Below are 25028 nucleotides of genomic sequence, written 5' to 3' on the forward strand. Positions count from 1 at the left end.
TGAAATTTCTGTTCTTCATCTACAGCATGGAGGTAGATCACATGACCATAAGGCCCTTTTCATTGCTCATAATTTATGATTTTCTAAGTAGATAAGAGCTTTGTTTAAAGTCTTTTGGGCTCTTTTAGGAATCAGAGAGAAGAAACCCAGAGAATGCACATAGACTAGGAGGTATTTTGCCAAAATTTTGAGTGGAGACTGTTATTATTTAGGAGCATCTAGTTCTAATGGTTAAATATTTTCTAGGGATTTCTCATATAAAGCCTAGAACCTTTATTTCTAAAATAGAGAGAGAGAGAGAGAGAGAGAGAGAGAGAGAGAGAGAGAGAGAGAGAGAGAGTTAACTCTTAATATATGTCACCTAACCACGATGAACATAAAAAAATAGGAAATTTATAAAGCATTTTTTTTCTGCCCATTTTTATACGAGGCAAAAGAAACTGAAACTCAGTATGTTCTCAAATCAGCTAAAGAAAGCCCTTGTCAGGTCCCCCTCAATCCATCTGGTTACCATTATTAAAACATTATGGGGTATATGTGCTTTCCATTGGAAAAAAAATGAATAAAATACCTTCAAAAATGACATTTCATAGGTTGTGAAACATGAAGGAAACTGTTAGGGGAGCTATCAAAGCAGTCTGAAGTACACTGTGAGCTGTCAAGGGAAAAGACATAAAGGAGTTTTCAATAACTGGGAGTTCAGTGGATTCTGATGCCAAAGCCTGGGGTTATAAGAACACTTCCTGGAATTCTTAAAGACAGTTGTTCATTGCCTGGGAGCAGCTGAGCCCACGAGGCCAATCTTGAGTCACCTGGACCACATTGCACTGTCTGGAGCCAGCAGAAGGAAAGAGAAGCCCACTCAGAGGCTATTCTGACATTGTGCCCTCACAAGAAAGGAGGATACTGACTGTGACATTCTGCACAAGAGGGCCATGTCCTGTGCCAGCCAGTGAGAAAACACTTCTCCTTTAGTGGGATACAGTAAAACGAGTGAGGTCTGCAGTCTGGCAGACGTGGAGACACTTCTCGGAGAACCCGTTCATCAACCTGGTGACCTTGGGCCAGCACAGGGTCTAATTCATAGAAGACACTCAAGAAATGTCTCTTGACCCAACCCATTGACCTGAGGAAGTACAGCTCTGACCACATTTGACTTCTATTACTATGGTATTATGTGTCTAGATTCTGGACAGACCCCATGGGATCAGACCCTGGCTGTGCAAGTATTTAACTATCTAGGCTCAATCTCTTCATCAGTAAAGTGAAGATGTGATCATATCTACTCAGAAGTCAAAGGTGCCTAAACCAGAGTCCTACACATAACAAGTTCTATATGCACATATCTAGAAAACAATGTCACTATTACATACTTGGGAAACAGGTCTGGGTTTTGTTTGGGGATTTTTGGGTGGGGAGGTGGTCTTGTTTTTAATGATTCTTTGAGTCTTACTATGAGAAAGAGTAAGTATTAACCGTGTAATTCTAAGTGAAGACAAAGACAAATATGAAAATTTGCACCCAGGATGATCTCAACTTTTTTTACATTAAAATTTTGGTTTTGTGCTTCATTTAGATAAATCATAGAAAAAGGGCTGAAAGAAAATAGGTCAAAATGATACAGTTTCCAGAATGTGCTTAGTATATGTTAACTTTAAACTTAGGAACATGGCAGTAGGCTCACGTTCCAGTTCCAAAGCTTAGTAGCTGTGCTTTGAGTCTCAAAACCTTTGTGGGACTCACATATTATACGTAGCAGTGTTGTCTTGTAAAATATTAAGCATAGCGCCAGAACAAGGAATGTTAGTTGATATATTATTGTTCTTGCTACATTGTGGAAAGTGGTAAGTTTGGGAAAACCCCCAAAGCGTCAAGACACCCCTTTATAATATACCTTAAGATTCATAACCTGCTGAGAAGGACTCTGCTGGTGCCTGGAAGAGGGGGGCTGTCTGCTTTGTGCAGAGCACCTTGAACACTGCAGGTGTTTGCTTAGTTTTGTTATGTGGGTGGAGGAAGGCTCGGGAACTTCTGACCTTTCACACTCATTTGTCATGGTAACCATGAGCTGGGACACTGATGTGCAGTAATGAGTCACCTTCCTGGCAGTGAGCCAAGCCCACTGTCATCTCCACCCACTTCTTGTTTTTTAGGATTATTATTATTATTATTATTATTATTATTATTATTATTATTATTATTATTATTATTAATCCACAGTCACTGATTCCTCACTGTCACTCTGTACAGAAAGGGATATATTTTGTCAGGTTTATAGATGAGTATGGAGGATACTGAGGGCAATAACTGTCCTGAGGCCAAAGGCAGAATAACCTACTGGCCATGACTCAAATGCTGGTTGTTCATCTCCTAGATTCTGACTCTTCCTCCCTCAGTGTACTCCATCTCAGAGGGGTAGCCAGAAAGTATGCTCTCCAGGTCTTGCTGAAATGGAAAGGTAGCATCCTTAGATAACCCAGATTGCTCTCTATTTATTCTTGCTTGCCAAGGACAAGAAAACTTGGCATCTCCAAACTTTAAGTGTAGATGGGTAAAATGTTCCTTCTTGTTGATTTAATGCAGCCACCCTTAGGTAAATAGCTCATCTTAGATCTGGGTACTGACTTGGTCACATCCATCAGTTGTCTGTGAAAACTGTCTTCTGTTGGTCACAGTGAGATTCCCAGATAATGTCTCTATGTTTGCCCAGTTAAGGCTCACCTTCCCTTCTCTCTTTGGAAGTAGTAATGAAGTCACACCCTTCTAGGGGCACATAGGTTCCATAAAAGTGATCCTTAACTTCCCCAATGGCCTTTCTCCTTGAAGACAGATTCTTTTCACATATGTATCCCTCTCCCAAGTTGTATTTTGCCAATAGAGCTCAGAGGTCATTCCAGTTTGAGCTGGAATGTTCTCCCTCCTGAATGCCTAAGCCTCTGCCTCTAAGCTGGTACAGTGTAATGAGTCTCTGTGAACTTTTGAACCAATTGGCAGGTTCAAGCCATGGCCTTGACAAAACTATCCAGTGACATTCTTGATCAAGTGACCAAATTCCCCTGCTTCCTTGCCTATGTCATCAGGGTTACTGTGATTTTAATGATGAGTAAGATGAATGAGTTGAAGAAATAAAAAAACAGATGATTTGGTCTCAGTTCCCAGGAGACTTCTTATAACCATCATCCAGGCAGACTTGGACCGTGGTGAGATTTAGCTCACAAGGAGTATGTTAGTTTGGTCAGGTTGCCATAACAAAATGCCATGGGCAATGTGACTTACACAGCAGAAATTTATTCTCTCACATTTTGAGAGGCTACAAGATTATGGGGTTCTTCTGAGCTCAGCCTCTTGGCTTGGAGATGTCCACTTTCTCACTGTGTCCTCACAAGGTCATCTCTCTGTGTTCAGTGTTCTGATTTCTGTTTCTTATAGGGAAAACAATCATATTGCATTGGGGCTTCCCTTAACAACATCCATTTTAACTCCTCTTTTAAAACTCTTCTTTAAGTCTCTTCTTGGTAACCTGCTATCCTTCCTCTAAGTGCCACCAGGTCTCCCCCTCCAGGGGACATGGTCAAATATGAGGCACCAGAGTACGTGTGAAAGTCATACCCCACTCTCCACTCAACTGTGGAGAATGTTCTGCCCATTGGCTAGATCTGGGTAGAGTATACAGGGGGAGGAAATCCCCCTCAGGAACAGTCATAGGGGAGGGGAATAAGGGGAAAATGGGAGGGAGGGAAGAATGGGAGGATACAAGGGATGGGATAACCATTGAGATGTAACAAGAATAAATTAATAAAAATTAAAAATAAATAAATAAATAAATAAAACTCTTCTTTAAACACAATCTCAATGTGAGGTACCAAAAAGGGAGGCTTTGACTCAGTAATTTTAAGAGAGCTTAATTCATCCCATAAGGGGAGGCCCGTGGAGAACCAGATTCAGTATTCCACATTTTAAACTTTCACACAAACCTTCACACAGCACCCTTGCTATTTCTGCCTCTTGGTGTCTAGCCTTGATGGTCTGTGCTGTGGCATCCATGAGTTGCCTCATAATATCCTTTGCAACATGAGTAATAAACAACCCACAGACAGCATCCTTGACCCACATACCTGAAGCAAAACTTCAGTCGGCAGAAGTGCTATAGAGTGCAGCAGTTATGTTAAGGTTAGACACAACAAACCAAACTGGAGATACCTTAAACTACCACTGACCTGAAAGGTCCCAGCATCTGTCACTGTGGTGTGAAACCCGAACACTTCAGCGTAGCTGTCTGAGCCCTAGTACAACTGAATATACGGTAAACATGTGACCAATGAAATCTCTTATTCATGTCATTGTTATCAAGTGATCCAAGAAAAGAAAGAGGGGCAGGGGTGGGGGTGTCCACTGTTAAAGGGTAAAGCAGAACAAGTACCTGCCCTGCCCATTACAGAATAAATCAAAGCTGAGGAAAAGCCAAAGAGACAAACAAACATGTAGCTCAGTATTTTTCTCCAAATACTTCTTTTAGTCACGGAATAACAAAACAATTAGACATTTTTTTTTTCATTCAAAAAAATCTCAAATAATAAACAATTATAAAAACTGAGCAAGATACACAGATTTCAAGACACTCAGCTACTTACATGACATCTCTAAGTGAATGCATCAAAGACAAATGGAGTATATAAGGTAACGCACGACAAAAGTGTCTCTTCAAAATAACTGCGGTTCTCATCATTACTGTCCCATCTGAATAGTGCCACCATCAGCCATCCAGTTATGGCAACAGTGTCCATTGACACCCCACCCCCTTTCTCTCACCCAACACCTAAGCTCATCGGTCACCAGGTCCTGTTCATTTTACTTCTCAAATACGTCTTATCCTTTGACTTCCCTCCGTCCATCATCTGAAGGCAGGCTGCCATCTCACCTTATCCAGACAATTGCAGGTAACTCAACTAACTCATCAGCTCATTCTTAGTCTCCACCAAAAATTCCCTTTGTTGTTTATTGCCAAAGTGATCTTCTGTGGAAAATAAATTATTGTGTCTCTCTTCTGTTGAAAATGTCAGTGACTTGGTTTTTTTTGGGTTTTTTTGTTTGTTTGTTTGTTTGTTTGTTTGTTTGTTTGTTTTTGCACCAAGGCTGCAAACCTCAGTTCTGAGCAAAGCACCTACTCACCACTCTGTCGCTGTTCATGCTCCTTTCCTTCCCGAAAGAAAGCCTTGAGAACTCGTCTCCATGGAGACAGCGCAGCTGAACCCTAGAACACCACTCAGCCTAGTCAGCTGTCTTTATCGTTGTTACACCAGAAACATAGACTTGTTCTTTACCATAGAGTTCCTATTTGTTACTATTCCTACCACTGCTTGTAGAACGCCTAACACAAGGTCAACCCTTTCACGCAGACATAAAAGTATAAAATATTTAAAATATTATAAGCCATTATAGGAGCAAATATTTTACAGCAGATCTCTAGGACTCCATTTTGCATAAATGGAGTTTTACCCCTATTGCGTCCTCTCCTGAGCCCATGGCAACCTCTACTAAACAAGTTTGTCCATTTGGGACATGTGCAATTTTTGCACGTGTACAGTGCTTATTCATCTGTGACTGGTTCATTTTCTTGAGCAAAATGACCTCAAGGCCCATCCATGTTGTTTAATTTTTCGAGGTTCCCTTGTTTTTAAAGCTGAGCAGCGTTCTCTGTTGAATTTGCATACCATGTTTTTAATCTATTCATTTATCAAGGGATATTTGAAGTGCTTCCACACCCTGGCTGTTGTGAACAGGGCTGCCATAAACACAGAATGCTAATATTTGTTTGAGACCTTGATTTCAACTCTTTGAAAAGGAACCCAGAAAATGACCATTAGATTATATTGTAGACTCTTATTTTATTAATTTTTTTAGAAATCTCCTTGCTTTTTCCCCCATGGGCCTGCAACATTTTACATCCCTACCAATAAGTCAGAGTTGCAGTTTTTCAAAAATCTTCAGACAACACTTGCTATATTTTACTTGATAATAGTCACCCTCACAGAGGTGAGATGATAGCATATTTCATTTGCATTTCTCTGATGGTTAATAACACTGAACATCTTTTCCTGTGCCTGGTGACTACCTAGCCGTATATCTTTGGAGAAATGTCTCCTCAAGTCTTTTGCCCCTGTTTTAATCAATTTGCGCAGGCACATTTTTTTTTGCCTTGCTTTTCCTCCTTTTTTGGAGACAGGGTCTCATGTATTCGAGCCTGGCCTCAAACACACTATGTAGTCAAGGGTAATCTTGAATGTCAGTACCTATCTAGGCACATACAACTGCACCTGGTGTGTGTGGTGCTGGAGTGCTAAGAATGGCTTTGTGTGTACCAAGCAAACATTCCGCCCACTGAGCTGCAACCCAGCTGCCAGGTTAGGTTTTATATTGTTTTGATTTTGCGGTTATGGTTGTTGTTGGTTTCACTGAGTCAAGTTCCTTTTATGTTTTAAGCTATGTGGTTTATAAATATTTTCTTTGGTTCTTCAGATTACCTTGCCATAATGCTGTAAATTTTTCTGTGCCAGGGGTTTTAAGTTGCTGTAGTTCCCCTTGTATGTTTAGTTTATGTTTCCTAGATTTTTTCATATCAAATTAAAAAAAAAATAATTGCGCAGACCAATGATGTAAACCTTTTTACCTAGGTAGAAAATATTAGTTTCCAGCCTAATGCTTTAATTCTTTTTTTGGTTTTTGTTGTTGTGGTGGTGGTTTGTTTGTTTGTTGATTTGGCTTTTGAGTTTTTGAGACAGGGTTTTTCTGTGTAGCCTTGGTTGTCCTGAACTCACTTTGTAGACCAGGCTGCTGCAATTAAATGTTTTCCTTTATATGAGTTGCCGTGTTCATAGTGTCTCTTAACACCAATAGAACACTGGCTAACACATTGGATCTAGCATTATACATGGTACACAGTATGCACTCACTGAAAAAAAAATGAATGAGTGAGTGAGTGAATGAGTAAAGAAGATGAGAGAGAAACAATGATTAGATTGATTAAACAGGATGGTGGGCAGGATGGTTCCACTCAACAAAAAGAGCAGTAAGTAACCTGTTCTAAGATCCTTATTTATGAGGTAATTGGGTTTGTATTAATCTTCAACCATTAAAAATGCTTAAAGGGATGGGTATGGTTCAGAGCTTTGTTCCTTATAAAAAGCCAATCTCTAGATTTGGTTTCTCACCAAGGTTTAACTGCCCCTAAGGCAAAGTAAATCACATTTACTTGATTTAAATAGCCCTCTCCCCTTCTTCCTGGTCTTTATCTTCTCTTCCTGCTTCCTCTCCCCCTTCATGCATCTCCTTCACAGACCCTGACACAGCAGTGTCGCTTCAGTGCCATCACCATGTTTCTGCAATGGTGCAATGTTAATTTTTAATTATCTTAAAGGTTAAGTCAAACAGCAGTGTTTTTCCTTTTTGATATTGCTTCCCATTCAAAAAAAATTATGTCTTCATATATCTTAGTAAATTTTCCTAATCAATTCTGTTGACCCAGGTACTTCTCAAAGATTAAGGAGACACCTTTACCCCTGAATTTGAGAGTTGAGGGTTAAATCTAAGCAAAACTTTCCCTCTTAATGCAGGTGATAAGTCTTAGCCCTGATGGTGTCATCGTTTACAGACTTAAAATAGATACTAGTCAGTCTCTGAAGTGCTCCTGATGCACACTGAATTTTTGAAAATCAATATTTCATTAAATGTGAGTTTATGTCTTCCTCCCCTTTAACCTACTCCAGTGACTGGAAGATGGGCACAGGAAGGCTTTCCCGGAGGGTCTCCCACATTCACACACACAGGCATGGGAAAGTGTGCTTGCTCTGAGAATGGTAAAGTTCTTCACCATGTTGAAGTCTGTCCCTGGAGTGGTAGCAGGAGAGGTCATTTAAAGGAGATTTTAAATGTTGATTTTACTTATCACAGTATACAGGTTTTAGAAGAGTCTGTTAGCTAAGGGGCACTAAATATAGCTTCTGGCATGGGGCTATTTTTCTTGGAGTAGTTAGCGGAAAGGTCACCCTGTAGGTCTCCGGGAATGTCAACATGGCCTCCGTCAGAGCAAGAGATGTCACTGTAGAAGAACCCAGCCATATGTGCAGAAATTCCAGTGACCTTCCTGGAAAACAAGAAGAGAAAAGAGTGATTTAACCATGTGCAAATAGTCCCTAATCACAGAGACCCCCAGAGCTAATCAAGTTTATGAAATGAGGAATTAAAAGAAAGAGATACTAAAGTTTCATCAAGTACAAGGATCAGATTCTATCTCGGGAAAGAAAAAAGAAAACAACTCAATGTTGATTATATAAGCTAAGTGCTGATGAAAACAAAGACTCACATGGCTTTGGTTTCCTTCTTTTAATTTAAATCTAATAAAACATGGAAGTGTCATTCAAAGGCAGTCTTGCACCTTGGACTTTTATCCCACTCCCCTTTGAGTTTGTTTCATTCCATTTAGATCTAGAACAGGTCACAGTTAAAATTTATTGATCACCAACTCATATATCCACCAAAAATAGTATCTCAACTCTGAGAACTAAGAAATGAGTAGAACCAATTTAGGATAAAGGCTGAGAGGATGAAAATTCTCTTTAAAACAAGTAAGTCAGAGGCTTGGGAATCCACATGTTCTCCAGGGTGTTTAGAAAGGGCCCAGTCACAGCTGTGTTCACCACAGGTGCTAACCATTAACTAGCCAGGCACATCACATGGGGGCTCCAGGAAATTCTCCTGGATATTACAACTTCATTCTATTGATTAGCAAGTTGAAGCTCAAAGAAGTTAGGAAAGTTATTCATGATCATAACAGAGGAGGCTGGGTCACCATTTGAACCCAAGAACTAACTTCAAAGTCTGTAATGCCTTGTTGGTGGTGCCCTGACTCTCATAGGCAGATCATTTTGTGTACACCTGAAGTGTCCCTGTGCTTTTCTGCTGATGTCCCAACTTGTCAGGCACTAAGCCAGCCAACAAAAATCCATATTACTTCTGAAATAGGAAGGCTGTAAATGAAACTGGATTAAGTTAAAAATCACTAGACTGATAATTTACAAAAGCAGAGGCTATATTCATGCATACACACACACACACACACACTGGTAGCCAAAGCTTCTTAGTTACTTTTCTATTGCTATGATAAAACACTATGATCAAGGTAACTTATAAATGAAAGTGCTTGACTAGGCTTACTTTCCAGAGGATTAGAGTACATGGTGGCAGAGCAAAGGTAGCAGGCAACAGGTAGCAGAAATGGCAGAACAGCCACTGAGAGCTCATATTTTGATCCACAAGCAGGAAGCAGGGAACACACTTGAAATGGCACAAGTCTTTTGAAGCCTCAAGACTCCCTTCACCAAGGCCTTAGCTCCTAAGTATTCCCAAACAGTTCCACCAAGTGGGGACAAGCATTCAAATATATCAGTCTATAGGGTCCATGTTCATTCAAACTACCACACCAAAGCAGGAAGTGAAGGGAAGAACCTGGAAGCTGGAACTGCAGCAGAGATGATAAAGGAACACTGATCATTAGCTTGCTTCTGTGACTAGCTCATTTTGTTTTCTTATACACTCCAAGACCACCTTCACAAGTGTCACACTGTTCACAGGGGCAGAGACTCTGCCTCATCAACCATTAAGCAAGAAAATGCTCACACACACATGCCCACAGTTCAGGGTGAGGTTCTTAATTGAGATTCCCCGACTTCTCACATAAATTTAGTTTGTGTCAAGTTGAACAAAAACTAACATAATATTGGCAATGTACTTAGGTGTAGATAGTTGTTATAAATCCACTACCCAACAGATTCTAGACTTTGAAACAAGGCAAGACAGACAGATGAGAGAGACAGAGAGAGAGAGAGAGAGAGAGAGAGAGAGAGAGAGAGAGAGAGAGAGAGAGAGAGAGAGAGAGAGACTGGTTACCCTTATCTGTGATACACAATGGTCATTTGTCCCTAAGAAAAATGACCTCCTTCCTGGTTCATCTGGTTAGGGAATTGAGCTGGTCAAGGCCCAGGAGAATGAGAATTAGGTCCATGTAAGGCCTGGAAAAGCTTAGCAGCTAGAGACTAGCACTAGTGATGAGCTTATCTCCAAACACCAGGTGTATATGTTCAAGGCCTACCCTCAGCCCCTCCCAAGGCATGTCTGTTTGTTTTATTACTCTAGTCATGGTTCACTTTTTGACCCAATCCTCCCTGGCTGGACCCATCAAAGTACAGTTGTGTTGTTGAGGGAAGGAAACTGCCTCCTTTGTTCTCAGAGGCCTCTCTGCTGTTGAGGTTCAGCTGAGTGAAAGCCTTCAGGGTGCCAAGAATAACATTATTTAAATGTTAAATAATAAGCTCTTGGGAATAAGAGGTCATGCAGCATTCAGTCTGCCACCGAATTTTCCCAAGAGAATGATTCATAATCATTCTGGCTATTCGTCTCTTGTTCGATGGGGACAAAATTCCAGAGTTGTCAACTACTTTGGGAGCAAATTCTTCCATTCTTCTCCCGTGGTGGTTCTTATCAACACTTTTGCACAAACTAGTCCTCCAAAATAAAAACAGTTGAAATGGCCATCATTTTCATGTGATTTTGAATGTCACTTGGGAATCACATCACCAAGAACCATTTAGGCTTCAATTTCTTCTTCTATAATTAGAAATAATCACACCTGCCCTGTCTAGGCTCAAATGACATAAACCATATGAGAACATTTTTAAGGCAATAAAATATACTGGGAAAATCATGTGCCTACTTATGTCATAAATTTTTTTTAACCAAACAATTGTGTAAGCAATATTAGGTATAAAATTAACTCACTTTTTAATATAAAGTATAAAATTAACTCACTCTCAAGCAGTGAACAATTCATCTTAATATTTTACATGAGTCACAACCTTTATACCAACATTAAGTGAAGATTTAGAACCTATTCACACAGATGAGGGTAAGCTGTGACCATTCACTCAAGTGTCCAGCAAACTACTCAGTACAAAAGAGGTCCTTGATACTCAACATCTGTTAAATAAACATGTAGAAGAATAAACAATCTTCCTGTCTTCTAGGGGAGGCAGAAATTGCTCAGCAAAGCAGGCTAAGTTTCTAGAAATCTGGACTTGAGAGGTGGTAGGCTTCTTTATTCTGATTCAGCAGACTTTCGTGAGGGCTTCAGCAAAGCTGTATATGTGGCTCTAGGGTCTCACTTGATGTTATTTTCCTGACCCCTTAGTGTGGAAGACCTGCTGTTCAGGTGTCAGAATATGGAAGCCAAGCTTCGATATCAACTGGTGAAAGCTGAGGTGGGGCATGAATCCTGTGGCCGGCTGGCTGGTGACCCTGTAGACTTTCTCTGAGGGCCATCTTCCAGGCAGGAACTGATAGTTACCAGCAATAGCTTCCAGTGATGGTGGCAAACTGGGGCTAGGGCTGGTGGCTCCCAAGGGGGCTAGAGCTGATGTCTCCTAGAGGGCGCGGGGAGGCTTCCACTGATGGTGGCTAGCATCTAAAAAAGAAAGGGAAAGGAGAGAGAGAGAGACACACACACACACTTATACTTGATGAAGTAGTAAGACAGACCCCAGCAGGTAGGTTTCAACAAACTGCTTCTTCTTCTTCTTCTTCTTCTTCTTCTTCTTCTTCTTCTTCTTCTTCTTCTTCTTTCTTCTTCTTTCTTCTTCTTCTTTCTTCTTCTTCTTTCTTCTTCTTTTTCTTCTTCTTCTTCCTCCTCCTCCTCCTCCTTTTTTATTTTTATTTTTCTTTCAAGTTCCTCTTACTTTACAATTGATGTACATACATACATACATACATACATACATACATACACATTTTTATGGATGTAACAAGATTCCAACCCAACTTTATACACAAACACACATCTTTGTCGATGGACAAAAGATGGCAACAACTTTCTTATTTCTCACACAGCTTATATATCCCAGCGAGATCTCTCAAGCAGTACAAAACTCACACTGTGCTTATATTCTATTTCTCTTCAAGTGAATGACTACAACAGACATACTTTTAAAAAAATCAAGCTCCCCAATACCTCCACATGATGAAATGTTTTACGCCTTATGGGTTAGAAACAAACATGAATAACAAGTTATTTCTAAGAACCCACATACATTTGTACCTAAGCAGCTTGTCATATAGTAACAGAGTATAAGCAAGCAAGGTAATGTCTCAGCCAGCTTTTCTGGACTGGCAGGCTACAATTTGCGGTTACAAAGAAGGAATCAATTATAGTAAGAAGTAATCTTAAAAAGATCTTAAAAGAATCAGGAATCTAAACTCCTATATAAAAATAATCAGCCATTTCTATTTTAAGTCCTAAAGGTGCTCATCTACTCATTAATGTTTTATTAAATCATATAAGGAAGCTGAAGGCAGAAAAATAGAATAAGGAGATGAATTGTCATCTCAGTCACCAGCCCAGCTGGAAAGAGTCATGTTATCCAATGCTGCTATGGGCCATTGTTCTTGCTTTGCCAGCCTCAAAAAGTCCCTAGTTTTACTAATAAGAGTGTAATTTCTTCTTACTTCAATTGTCTCCTAAGATTTCCTGTATCAGGGCCAATAGCAAAAACATCTTCACCTCACTTTGCTAAACAACCTATCTTTCCCTAAGACTTTCTACATCAGAGCCACTAGCTAAAACACCTTTGCCTAACCTTGTTGAGCAATGTATTTTTCCAAATTCTTTCTAATGGCAATGCTCATTGTTAGTAACCTACATCTGCAGGTTCTTTTCAAGGATGGTGGTTGAATCACTAATCTGCTCCAGCAGCAATGCCTGAAAGAGATCAAGCATTGTTACTGAGTATGCCAATGATATCGCCTGGTGAGGGGCTGGAAGCCCCTTTTATAGTATTCATGCAATTCAATATTAAGGGGATTATAAGGACCAATAAAGGAACAAACAGAGCTATGCCCCGTAACATCGTGAAGTCCTCAGGACTAGTAGTTCTCAGGGTTCTGCCTTGCCAAGACACATCCATCGTGGATTTGCTAACCAGTGAGTCGTACATATTCCTTGAGTTCTAAAGCTGTTTTGCTGTTCTTCCTGCATGGCCCCCAACACCTTAGCTATATAGTTTCTGTTGATTAAAATGAACCCAGGGCTTCCTAAGCAATTTTGTTTCTTCAGATGATCAAGCAAACTTGTGTCTGTGTTCCAAATCACATGTTTGTCCACTGAATGTTAAAGCCAAACAAACAAACAAACAAAATCCCCTGGGCTTTACCACAAGGAAAACCCTGGAAACTTGGTTGACAATTTCTAGGGAAAGATGGAAGAACCTGATGCTGAGTGTTGATCAAACACCTCCTTCATGTGGCTACTGACTGAGCCAGGATAGAACAAAGAAAGCTTGCACTGTCTCTGAAGCTCTGACTTATTTGTGGGGTCCTACCTTCTTGTTCTTCTTCTAGAAAATTCAATTTTTAAAAATAAGACCTATTACAACTTCCAAATTTCAAGCAACTTCCAAATCTGAATATGTCAGAATCACATAAAGAATTTACAAAGATTTCAGTTTCTCTGGTCTTTCAGACTGAATATCAGTCTTTAAAGAGACATACATGATTTTTATGTTCTATCTACCTACCAGCTAGAGACTACTGGTCTACCACACTGAAGTAAATGTGAATAAATAAAGAGGGGCCCAGTGAGAAGGCCAGCCAAGGGGAAACATCCACACTGTGCCACAGGAACTCATGGTGATGCACTACAGCGGAGAAGAAAAATACTTCTTATCATTGCTTCTGAAAATACAAAAAGGAAGGAGGCAGGAGCCCACAAATAAGTCAGAGCTGCACTGGCTCTGTCAGGCAGTGCTAACATGGAGCAGGCAGTTGGCTTGAGTCTTTGTTTGAGATTTCAACTGAAGGGGTCTGTGAGAAAGGAGTAAGTGGAAATAGAGCAGGCAAGAAAGGTTACAAGCAAGGGCACCACTCCTTCCTCTTACCCTCACTGTTGGAGGTGTATTGAGGATAAGGGGAATTTAGAGTGCTGGTTGGAATAATATTTGTGTAGCAAATTCTACCACTCTTTCTCTCCCTAGTCACCTAGCTGAATATTCATCTTGAAAAACACTCAATTGTCTGCCACCCCATCTACTTTTCTCTAAGCATCTCATAAAGCTAATCACATCACCTCCTTTAACTTTAAGGAATGAATAGCATTATCAGTCACTTATTGGGTGCTTAATAAACACTAGTGGTATGGTTTGGGTAATATCCAAATATCCCATAAGAGTCCATTATAATTAAAGTGCTAGTATCCAGTATGCACATTTAGGTAGTGGTTGAACATTTAGGAGGTGGAATTAAACCATTTGGTTGGAAGTCCTTAAAGTCTTAGTAAATGTGGTCTCAGGAGGTACTTTTTGTGCAAATCCAAAGAACAACCTTGTCTTCTTGTTATGGACTTCATGCCTGGAAATGTGACAATTTGTTTCCATCCCCACTGAGACATACCACCATCTACTGCCCTCACTAGAGGCCAAACTGGTAGTGGAACTGTCTCATCTTAGACTTCTAAAAGTGTGAGGAAAAATTCTCATTTTATTTTTAAGTAGTCTGTGCTAGCTATTTTATTTTTATTCTTTTAAATATTTCTTTCTTTTATGTGATTGCTGTATCTGCACATACACCTACATGCCAGAAGAGGGCATCGAATCCCCGTATAGATGGTTGTGAGCTACCATGTGGCTGCTGGGAATTGAACTCAGGACCTCTGGGAGAGCAGCCAGTGCTCTTAACCTCTGAGCCATCTCTCTAGCTGTTAGCTATTTTATTATAGTATCAAGAACAAAAAACCTGCCTCATACACATAGACACTTCACATACCTTGTCACATATAAACTTTATGAACCAGCTTTTATCAGTGAATAAATTGTGTTCAAAGAGATACATAATGAGCTCAACATCATAAAATTTGTGTTACTTGAAATTTGGGGGAACCCTTTTGTGGTCTTCGGATGATACTGGAAAATTTATGACAATGTAGGTGGTGACACATAGGGTGGGTGAGAATATGGAACTCCTACATTGCATTCATCCTTTCATGCCTCTTGTGTATGTTATTTTAAACAGCTATAATTGCATTGAATATAAAATATATTAAATCTAATTTGAGCCCTTGTCCTCAAGAAAGATAGATTAACAAATAGCTCTTTCAAAGCAAGAGTTTGAAGCTTGGTTGAGAAATAGACAGGGTTCTGTAGAAACATAAACCTCCAAACCCAGCCTAGGGGAAGTCAGGCTGACATAGAGCACTGCTTGTACCTGTTTTATGAAATTCTCCTATACCCAGTACTGTATCCTCCTCCCAAACCAACAGATCCAGATACTTTTTTTTTTTTTTTTTTTTTTTTTTTTTTTTTTTTTTGGTCTTGGCAAAAAGAGTGAGTGGAGCAGTGGAGCTATCTCCATTTCTCTTGTAGTTACTAACAACTCTCGCCCTTACATTCACGGTCACTTCCTTGCTTATTATTTTTGCTGAAACATCTACACCCCCACAAAGAAGAGGAAATAAGAATTTGTACTTTGCCAAGATAGCTGAAACTGGGGCCTGGAACAATAGAGCTTACTTGCATGTTGTTACATGAAAATGAGAAAATGTAGTTGGAGTAGTGTGCCCTTGATTACATGGGTCTATCCCAGAGACTTAAGACTGGAAGCCGAGCTGAGAAATTCTCTCCTGGAGCACAGTCTCCAAACTGGCTTCTCTGCAGTAGCTGCTTATATTGTCATAACTGCTATCAGAAGTGTGTTTTTTAAATGTTAGAGGAAGTTGAATATCTTGAGATGCTTCAAGGACAACGAGAGGTATGATAGACAGCTTTCCCGGCACTGAAGGGCCCTGTCCGCACTCCCACCCTGCCTTGCCTGAGGAAAAAATAGGCTCCTGCTCAGTTTAAACACAGTCGGGATTGGGTGTTGCCCAGAGTTTTCACAGACAGTCAGAACTGCATCTCAGACCTCAAGATGTCTTTGTGTAAAAGACTCTTACTGTGGCCCTCCTCTGATGCCCAGGCTTAAGATGACAGCATCTCTAATGGTGTCTTGAGGATTCACATCAACTTTTGCTTTAGATTTACTCATTTTATTTTATGTGTGAGTATTTTTCCTTCATGTATGTCTATGCACCACGTGCCTGATTGGTACCTATGGAAGTCAGATGAGAGTGTCAGAGTCCCTGGGTTTGGAGTATAGATGGTTGTGAGCTAGCTTGTGTGGGCTGGAAACTGAACCTAAGTCCTTTGAAAGAGCAACCGGTACTACTGACTACTGAGGCATCTAGCTCTTTAGCCCTCTACTGACTTTTCTTACTTTCCCTCTCCATAACCACACTACAACAAAAGCAGGCCAGGTGGTAGACTATTCCAGAATGCTTCTACTTATGTAACTACATGCAGGAAACCACAAAGTCCCATCATGAGACACTTCAATTGTCACCAATGTTTGCAAAACATGCCCATATAGGCTCCCGGGAAGAAATATTTTTTTCTATAAAATTTCCTATCCCTGTATAGGCTTTATTTGCATGCACTAAAACTTAGATTTTAAATTTGATTTTAATTTATTTTTTCATCCTTATTTTTTAAATCATCCATCATTTTTTTAAAAAAAATGTGCTGTCTCTTCTGAACTCCTGAAACTCCCCACACTCCTGGGCTGGCCAGGGCAAGATCCTAAAATCCTTTAAAGGCCTCTTCTGCCACTGCCACCTAGGTGCAGGTGCAGCCTTCAGATGCTGGTCTGTCTGGGAGCTTCCTCTAGCAACTGTTTACCCAGCTCTGGCAGCCTGCTCCACACAGCAACGCACCATTCCTCATGCTAGTAGATTAAAGTATCCCCCTTATGCAACTGAGGCCAAGGATCTGATTTCTCAGTTCCTTGCTTTCCAGCACACACATGGTGGTTCCCAAGCAACCAGAACTCAGTTCTTTTCTTTCTATTAGGTCTGACCAGGAATGACTTCCAATGTGAGAAAGAGCTGCTCTGTCCAAGGCAGTGTGTGCATCTCTACTAAATTAGTTCAAATAAAAATAATTTAAATTTTTTATCCCCCATTTATACTGGCCATATTTCAAGTAGTCAGTAGTTATGTGTGCCCGGTGGCTACTGCACTGTCTAGAAAGGTAAAGAACATATTTCTTATAGCAGCACTGAAGAGACTAATCTATTGATATATTAGTGAAGACCCACTGCTCTAAGTTTGCTATAGGAATGGCTCACTTGAGGCCTATAGGTATCTGGAACAGTCTATGACTTTTCATTCAGATTCCATGTGATCTAAATTAGTATCTCTCATATAATTTTCTTGCAAAATGATTCATGCCTCCATCCATATCTTTGTTGAGTGATTGCTCTGTACTGGCTACTGTGCTGGGAAATGAACACACAGTCATTTACATATATTCTATGCCGTGGAACAATGTATTGTCCTGTGTGGAAAGAAGACAAGAAAGGAAATAAATACCAAAGTGGGGTTTTTTTCCCCCTAGTTACACTAAATAGCTATTGCTTATAGTCCTTAACCGGAAGCAATATGAAACTTCAATAATCACAACCTAAAACACTGCATCTGAGGAGAATTAACTTCTGTATTCCAATCTGTTCTAACAGCCCAGAGCAATGAGCAACCTCAGGGGTGAAGTAATTTCCTCAGGCTCACACAGCCAGTAGAAACCAAATGTAGAATTTTCATCTTCCAGATTGTCTTCTGCTCCCCGTACTGCCTGTGTGGCAGCAGCGCCTGTATGCCCTGTCTGTAATCACAGGAAGAAATAACCAAATTGTATCTCCAAACTAGAAAGGAGCTCCCATGTTTATTGTAGCAGGAAGGGCACATGCCTCCTGGATAAAAGTGCAACTGGAAGCAGCAGAGCCCAGCCCCGAGCCTTCTCCTAAACTCCCCCTTGGGAACTTGCAGTGGCTTTCTGGATAAGTAATTTTATACCTGAGAACAGAAGTGTGTCTGGGAGAAAGGCTATCCTCATGTCTGTCTGCAGAGACTTTGCAAAGCTTGTATTTCTGAGACTTCATATAACCATCCCAGGAGCATGCTAAGAGCCCTCATCAACGTGATGCCAAGAGGGAGAATGGCTGCCTTAGTAATCCTACCTCCTCTTCCAACCAGAATCTCATTGCCCTAAGTCTTGACAATCTCAAACAAATAGAGTCGAGAAGGAATGTGAAAAAGGAGGAGGAGGAGGAGGAGGAGGAGGAGGAGGAGGAGGAGGAGGAGGAGGAGGAAATGCCATTCCCGGCCTTAAACAGCTAATCAGCTTTAACTATATGCCTCGGGGTTGAATACACAGCCCTATCCCAGCTAGCTACCCTCTCTGCTTTCTAGTTGATCGATGAAGGAAGCTGGCTGTCACATAAACAGTCAGCAAAGAGCATGATGTCACGATGTGTAAGACACAAACCCTTGGTGAAAGGAATCAACTATGTGTATATTGTGTATAAACTCAGAAGGACGGACACACCTGTCTGCAGAAGGCCACAGACCAGTCGAACATTCACAGGCCTTAGTATATCTACGTGTATATAAAACAAGGGTGACAGAGACAGCCCCCTGGGAGAGATTGGCTATGATTGGGAAAACCAGCAGCAGAGCGCAGTCAGAGCATGGTAGACAGGGACACTGTTGTAAGTCCAGAACGACTGCCAGAATGAATGTGAGTGTGAGAAGAAAATGCCTGCAGCATGGGTGCAGCAGCCTTGTCTGAGCCGGTGGACAAGCCGACATGCTTTGGTGAAGTCATTTCAACCCCTGGTTCCAGCCTAACTCTGAAGTGCCCCTTAAGACTCATCTCCAAGCATCTATAAATGAGCTTTCTTCTGCCGCCTCCCTGGAATAATATTATAATAGTAAAGAGAGCTTGTGTTTTGGCCAAAACACTATACTGCAACATTAATATAATTCCTGATTGTTTTGTGGTTCTTCTTGCTATATGTAGTTCATTTTATATATGTGTAAAAACATAACTGTATATGTAAAAATATTTAAAAAGAAAGAAAGTACAACAGAAAAGAAAAGGAGCTTGTGGTGCTCGCTTGGTGCCTTTTATGTGCCCACATCTGTGCTAAGCCTTTTGAATGCATTACTGGTTAATCCCACTGGACATGAAACAGCAGTGCTGTTTCCTGGGTGCAGAAGAGCCTCATGCACCACAGCAGGGACCACGATTGTTATTTCATGTTGACCCGTGTGTCTACTCAAATAGATTCATGAGGTCAGAGACTATTCCTAATTGACACCGCAGTGCCTAACATGGCAGGCCTGCCACAGATAGGAATTCACTGACGCTTGTGAAATAAACAAGGAAAGGTTGCCAAATGCACAGCATAGCTCTGGGTCTAGAGACACCAGGCAGACTGCCAAAGTTCAGAGAAGCTCAGTCACTAGGGGCAATGGCCCTTAGATAGCCAGGATCTCAGAAGAGTAGGAGACTGAAGCTGGGTACAATCTGATAGGCTGCTGCCCTGAGCCCTGCCATTTGATGGTGGGATATATCCAAAACTACTCTCTCTGATACCAGTAAGTTTTGTTCTGAGACTATGGGCAGTTTGGCAAATAGATACGAGTCCAGGGCCTGGGCTAGAAGAAAGATGAAGAACTAGGAAAAATCAAGGATGATAAGCAAAATATTAAAACTAATACAGCATAGGTATTGACAGTCACAGTGGCCACAAGCTGTCGGTCATTAAACAGGCCATAGGGCCTCCCTACTCATCCACATGGCCCAGTGGTTGGTGGGTCTCGGGACAGTCCAGTGGTTTCCTGAATGAAAAAAAAAAAAAAAAAGCCAGAGCAGATGGTGAACTGGAAACTCTCAAACTGCTGAAATATTTCAAACCAGTAACAATTGGTAGGTCCCATCTGCACATCTTAACTACGTAATACCACCGAGAGATGAAGTCAAAATTTGTTATAAACTTCAAGTGTATAAGTGTTTTTGCCTGCATGTGTATGCTCCATACATGTGCCTGATGCCCTTGGAGATCAGAAAAGGGCGTCAGATGCCCGGGAGCTATTACAGATGGTTGTGAGCTGCCATGTGGGTGCTGAGAACTGAACTCGGGTCCTCTGCAAGAGCAAGTGCTCTTAACCACTGAACCATCTCTCCAGGCCCTAGTGAGGTTGAAATTTAACTAGGAGAGTAACTCATTTTTGAGTTGTCCTGTTTTGGGGGTTTTATTAAAACTAGATAATATTATCTGTGGCTCTTGGTTGCCAGGCACAGAAAAGCTATACTTCCTCATCATGGCAGCAATGGGTAAGTGCCCATCACTGACCCCTCCATATTGTACAGCCCTGCTCTTACATGAGGAAATTTAGCATACTTTGTGGAAATGACTTTCTGACATGCAGACCAAGAGTCTGAGTGGCACTTAGCAAAACTTGTGTGTGGGAAAAATTAAGCTTTGTCACAGGTGGAAGCAGTTTTGGCGGGCTTTACCCTTGGGGCACCCCATGAATACCTTGTGACAGACTGAGTGGAGCCATCCTGGTTCTGGAATTCAGGAAGCAGACCTGGGAACCCCACCTGGACTATTGTCTTTCTAACTGACCCTCACTGAGAGAACAAGTTCAGCCTGGGCGAGAGAGCGTGGGGAGCAGCAGACCGGCTGGACCAGCACACGGGCCAGAGAGACACCTAAGGGCCTGTCCCATGGAATGGATACCGGAAGGTTCACTCTTTTGTCCCTTTAACCTTTTTTCCTTCTTGTGTAAGCTAGTTGGGTTGTATAATAAAGTTTAATTAATAAGAAACAGAGCCAACACTTGTGCCTCTTATGGATAAATACAAGCTCTAGCACATTTCCCTTCTGCTACAGTGAGTAGTCTTTAAGGTGCCTATATCATCCTGGTATTGGAGGCCAGGGCAAGATCACAAGTTTAAGTGAGCTTAAGATACTTAGTGAGTTCCAGGACAGCCTGGACAATATAGTGGGACCTTGTCTCAAAATTAAAATAAAGAAAGGCTAGGATATAATGTGGGAGAAGAGTGTTTTCTAGCATGCACAAGGCTGTGCGTTCAGTCCTCTGTACCACCCCCCATTTCACCCGCACACACACAAAAAAAGAAGTACTTATCCTTTTGAAGCCATGGAACTGCTAAACTGTCTTTCTTCTTTGCCAGTTTATAAACCTAGAGCTTCTAGAAGTAATTTCTTTAAATCCTTAAAATTACCAGTTGCTAAACAGTCATTCATTTTCCTCAAATACAAAAGAAGTTGATGGAAGTCAGCCAAGAGAAACACTTAAGCTTGTAGAGAGAAGCAGGCTGTTATTAAAAGCCACAGTGGCCATTAACAAAGGTGATGTCATAATTAAATGTCTGGAATCCCTGGGATCCCTGCGGCCAAGGAGAGGCAGCCACAATCTTTCCAAATCAGTTAACAGTCACTGACCTAATGGTGCTTGGTAAGAGTGACCAGTCTAGGCATGCGTGGTGGTGCACGTCTTTAGTCCCAGCACTTGGGAGGCAGAGGCAGGCAGATCTCTGTTGGAGGTCCGCCTAGTCTACAGAATGAGTTCCAGGACAGCCAGGGCTACATAGTGAGACCCTGTCTTGGAGGGGGGGAAGAAATGGGGACCAGTCTTCAAGTAAGGTAGTTTTTTGCAAAGAAATCTAGGAACTAGTGTGGTGGCCCTGTTTGCAAGGCTGTTGACAAGCACCAGGGATGTAGGAAACTGGTAACTGTTAGGTCTAAGGCTACAGGCTGATCAGGACAAATCCTGCAGCAGCGTCTCTCTCACAGCTGTCATAGAGGAAATGGAAGGTCACTACCAAGAGCCTGTCTGGCAATCTATAACCAAAATCTTTGAGTGTGTAGAGTTGACGAGAATGACAGGTGTCATTATCATTTTTCCAAGGAAGGTACATGCTCAGATTGCCAGACTCCAGCCAACACAGGACTACCTTTAACATGCGTACCCAAGCAATGTAAAGATACACCATAACAAATGCCCCTCTTCTTCCCCATCCTCAGAAAAGCGTATTCCTTCCAGAATTCCCTCACCCCCACCCTGTGCCCAGGAATCAGGGACAGACTCCACAAACCTCCCCAATTCCTCTGAGAGCCTCGGCCGTGGAAACATACATACAAGTAACAAGATGTGAACTGAATACGATGTATTTATATTTTAGGAATATATACATACATATAACACACATATGAACAATTTTATTGTTAAAAGGCTATGAGTTTGAAAGATATATGGAAAGGGAAGTACATGGGAAGGTTTGCAGGGAGGAAAAGGAAGGGAAATGATATAATTATAACCTCAAAGGCACTTTTAAAATATTTTTAAAGAGAGGAGTCTCACTATTGACTCATGGGTCTGCTGTCTGCCATATGTCCCTGAAGTGCTGTCTGTCCGTCTACATGTAAGTCTATGCCATTAATAATTCTTCTACTAAATGTCTTACCCCAAAAGACAATCTGCCTCAGTACCCCCTCTGAACCCCACATCTCTAACCACTTGGGAAAATCTTGGATGAAGAAAAAATTGTAGAATTTCATGTGTGGAATACTTTGGCTATGCCCCTGTGAGTCACTTTTCAAACAGAAAGTCACCTATCCTCAGGTAGGCCCTTTCACAACGATCCAGTACTTCCTGGAGAGGAAATGGTCCTTCAAGACAAGCAGGAGTTGTGATTCCTGGCCTTCAAGACACATACAAAGAGGAAATGAAAAGGGACCAAGGACTCTTCATGCTCCCTCCCCACCTATTGATTCTTTTTCTCTGATCAAATTGGATCACCATCTAGCCCAAGATCATCACGGCAAAGCTACCTTGTCAAATGGACACACTGGCTACAGTCAGGTGGCCTCTCTACTTGGCTCCCTTTATCCCTCTACTTCATACCCTCTACTTTATCCTCTGTAAAGTGGAAGCTCTAACACGTCCTTCACAGAGTGGTTGTGAGTGGGCTTCAGGGGAAAAAACTGCATATTCAGAGACAGTGGCATAAATGACACAGGATGTCAGTCACTAATAAAATTAATGAGCTGTCAAGTCATGAAAAGGCACAAAAGCCTCAAAGTGCTTAAGTTTAAGTGAAGGAACCTAGTCTGGAAAGCCTACATTTCTACTATTCCAGTTGCACGGCTTTCTAGGAAAGGTGAAGCTGTAAAGACAGTACAGGAACATTAGTGGCTGCCAGAGTTTGGGCAAAGCAAGAAAGGATGAACAGGTAATGCCTGTGAGGTTTTATACGATACTGTAAACTTACATAACAGTCTCAGTGGAGACGGAGGAAGAAGAAGTGTCTGCTTAAGTAGCTTTGGAAAATAACGGGGTTTGTAAAGGCTGAAAGAAAAGGGACTTCATAGCCCTGTTTATAAAATGGCTTCCCATAGTGGCGCAAGGAGGACAAGCATATACAGGAATGCTTGTCTATCATTTTCTTTTCTTTTTTAATGATCTAAACTTCATTTTTTAAGAAGACAAAATCTATTCTTAATGAAGTGCCTGTCTTACTCATTTATTTCATCAGGAGGCATCAAATAACCAGTACAAGAAAGGCCTCCCTTTGAAACAGCAAGGTGTTCGTTCCTTTTTGGTGATGTATACTGCCTCCTGTCGTCTATAGATAGGACTTCCATTCCTTAGTTTCCTGCACATTCATTACGCGTTCCTTTCTTCTCCAGGGCATGGCCTTCACTCTTGAAGAAAGGTTGCAGCTTGGCATCCATGGTCTGATCCCGCCCTGCTTCCTCAGCCAGGACGTCCAGCTCCTCCGCATCATGAGATACTACGAGAAGCAGCCGAGCGACCTGGACAAGTCAGTGCCTGAAATCCATTTGCTGTGCCTGGTCCTGAGGCTGAGCCACTCTGCCCTGAGGCTCACAAAGGGTTTTCTGAATTCCGTGTAGCTAGGAACGGCTGAGAGTCCAAGAGAGATGTCAGATGCAGCTCTGACTTTAAAAAGAGTGACGGTCTCCCTAAAGATGAGGGTTACAACAAAAGCACAGACAAGCGGCCTCTGGGAGGCTGTCTGAGAGATGAATCAGTCCCAGAAGCCTTGATGGAACAATTCAGCAGACGGCACCAGGTCGGGGGAGGGCAGTTCACTGAGCAGAAAGAGATGGGGCAAAAATGGATGGGATTGTTAAGGGGTAAGAAGAGGAACCGTTCACAAAAGGGAAATGGAGAGAGGATACGTCGGGAAGGATCTAGAGGCTATGTGGAAAGTCATGGACAGCAAATAAAAGTACTGCTTCCTCTGAGTACTCCTCAGTGAACACAGACACATGGAGACACACACACACACACACACACACACACACACACACACACACTTTCAGTGTCCTCGAGTCAGTGTGAAGTGTTATTAAAGACTGCAGTCACTACCCAGGAACATACCATGAGTTAGCACAGGATCTAAACACAGCTGGCTCCAACTTCTACAATTTTAACTTCTCTGCTATACATCGCTTGGAGGTGGCAAAGCCTAGTTGTTACAAGGCTAATTGTAGACTGAGTGAAATCCACCTTCCTGCACTGAATAACTAAATTTATGTTGCCAATCTCACTCCTTCACTTGTATGGGATGTGACTCACTAGGTCCTGCGAGAGTTAAATGCCTGTCTTTGTGATGGTCTTAGAATGTTGCTGGGACATAGTAAACCCTATTAAACAAATGTGCCACCTTGGTTAAATGCTCTCTATATCCCTAGGGTTAAATGGCTAGGACTTTGTCCTAGGGATATGACAGGCATGAAAGGCAGAGTTCAGCAGCACATGAGGCCCATCCTGCATCTAGCTCCTGCTGCCCCACCCCAAGCCACCCACAGCTTCTGAGAAGCAGTTAAGAAGCACTAAACTCCAAGGCTACTTCTTATATTAATTCCAAGGCCATTTTATCACCATGCCAAATATTATTCTCTCCCTTTTTTTTTTCCCCTCTCCACTCACACTAGATCTAGTCACATCCTCTTGAGGAACACACCAAAGGTTACATAACAGGTTCTCCTAATAAACCGATACA

General features: G+C 41.6%; 1 protein-coding gene across 1 annotated transcript in view; it reads left to right on the forward strand.

Annotated features, from left to right (window-relative positions):
• Me3 (malic enzyme 3) overlaps positions 1–25028 on the forward strand; it is a 174367-nt gene that overhangs the window by 49728 nt on the left and 99611 nt on the right. Inside the window, exon 2 of the mRNA XM_051148890.1 lies at positions 23689–23822. Coding sequence (XP_051004847.1) covers positions 23689–23822 — 134 coding nt within the window. The remainder of the gene's footprint in view (positions 1–23688; positions 23823–25028) is intronic.

Source organism: Acomys russatus, chromosome 7 (genome assembly GCF_903995435.1).
Source record: "Acomys russatus chromosome 7, mAcoRus1.1, whole genome shotgun sequence".
In the NCBI taxonomy this organism is placed as follows: Eukaryota; Metazoa; Chordata; class Mammalia; order Rodentia; family Muridae; genus Acomys; species Acomys russatus.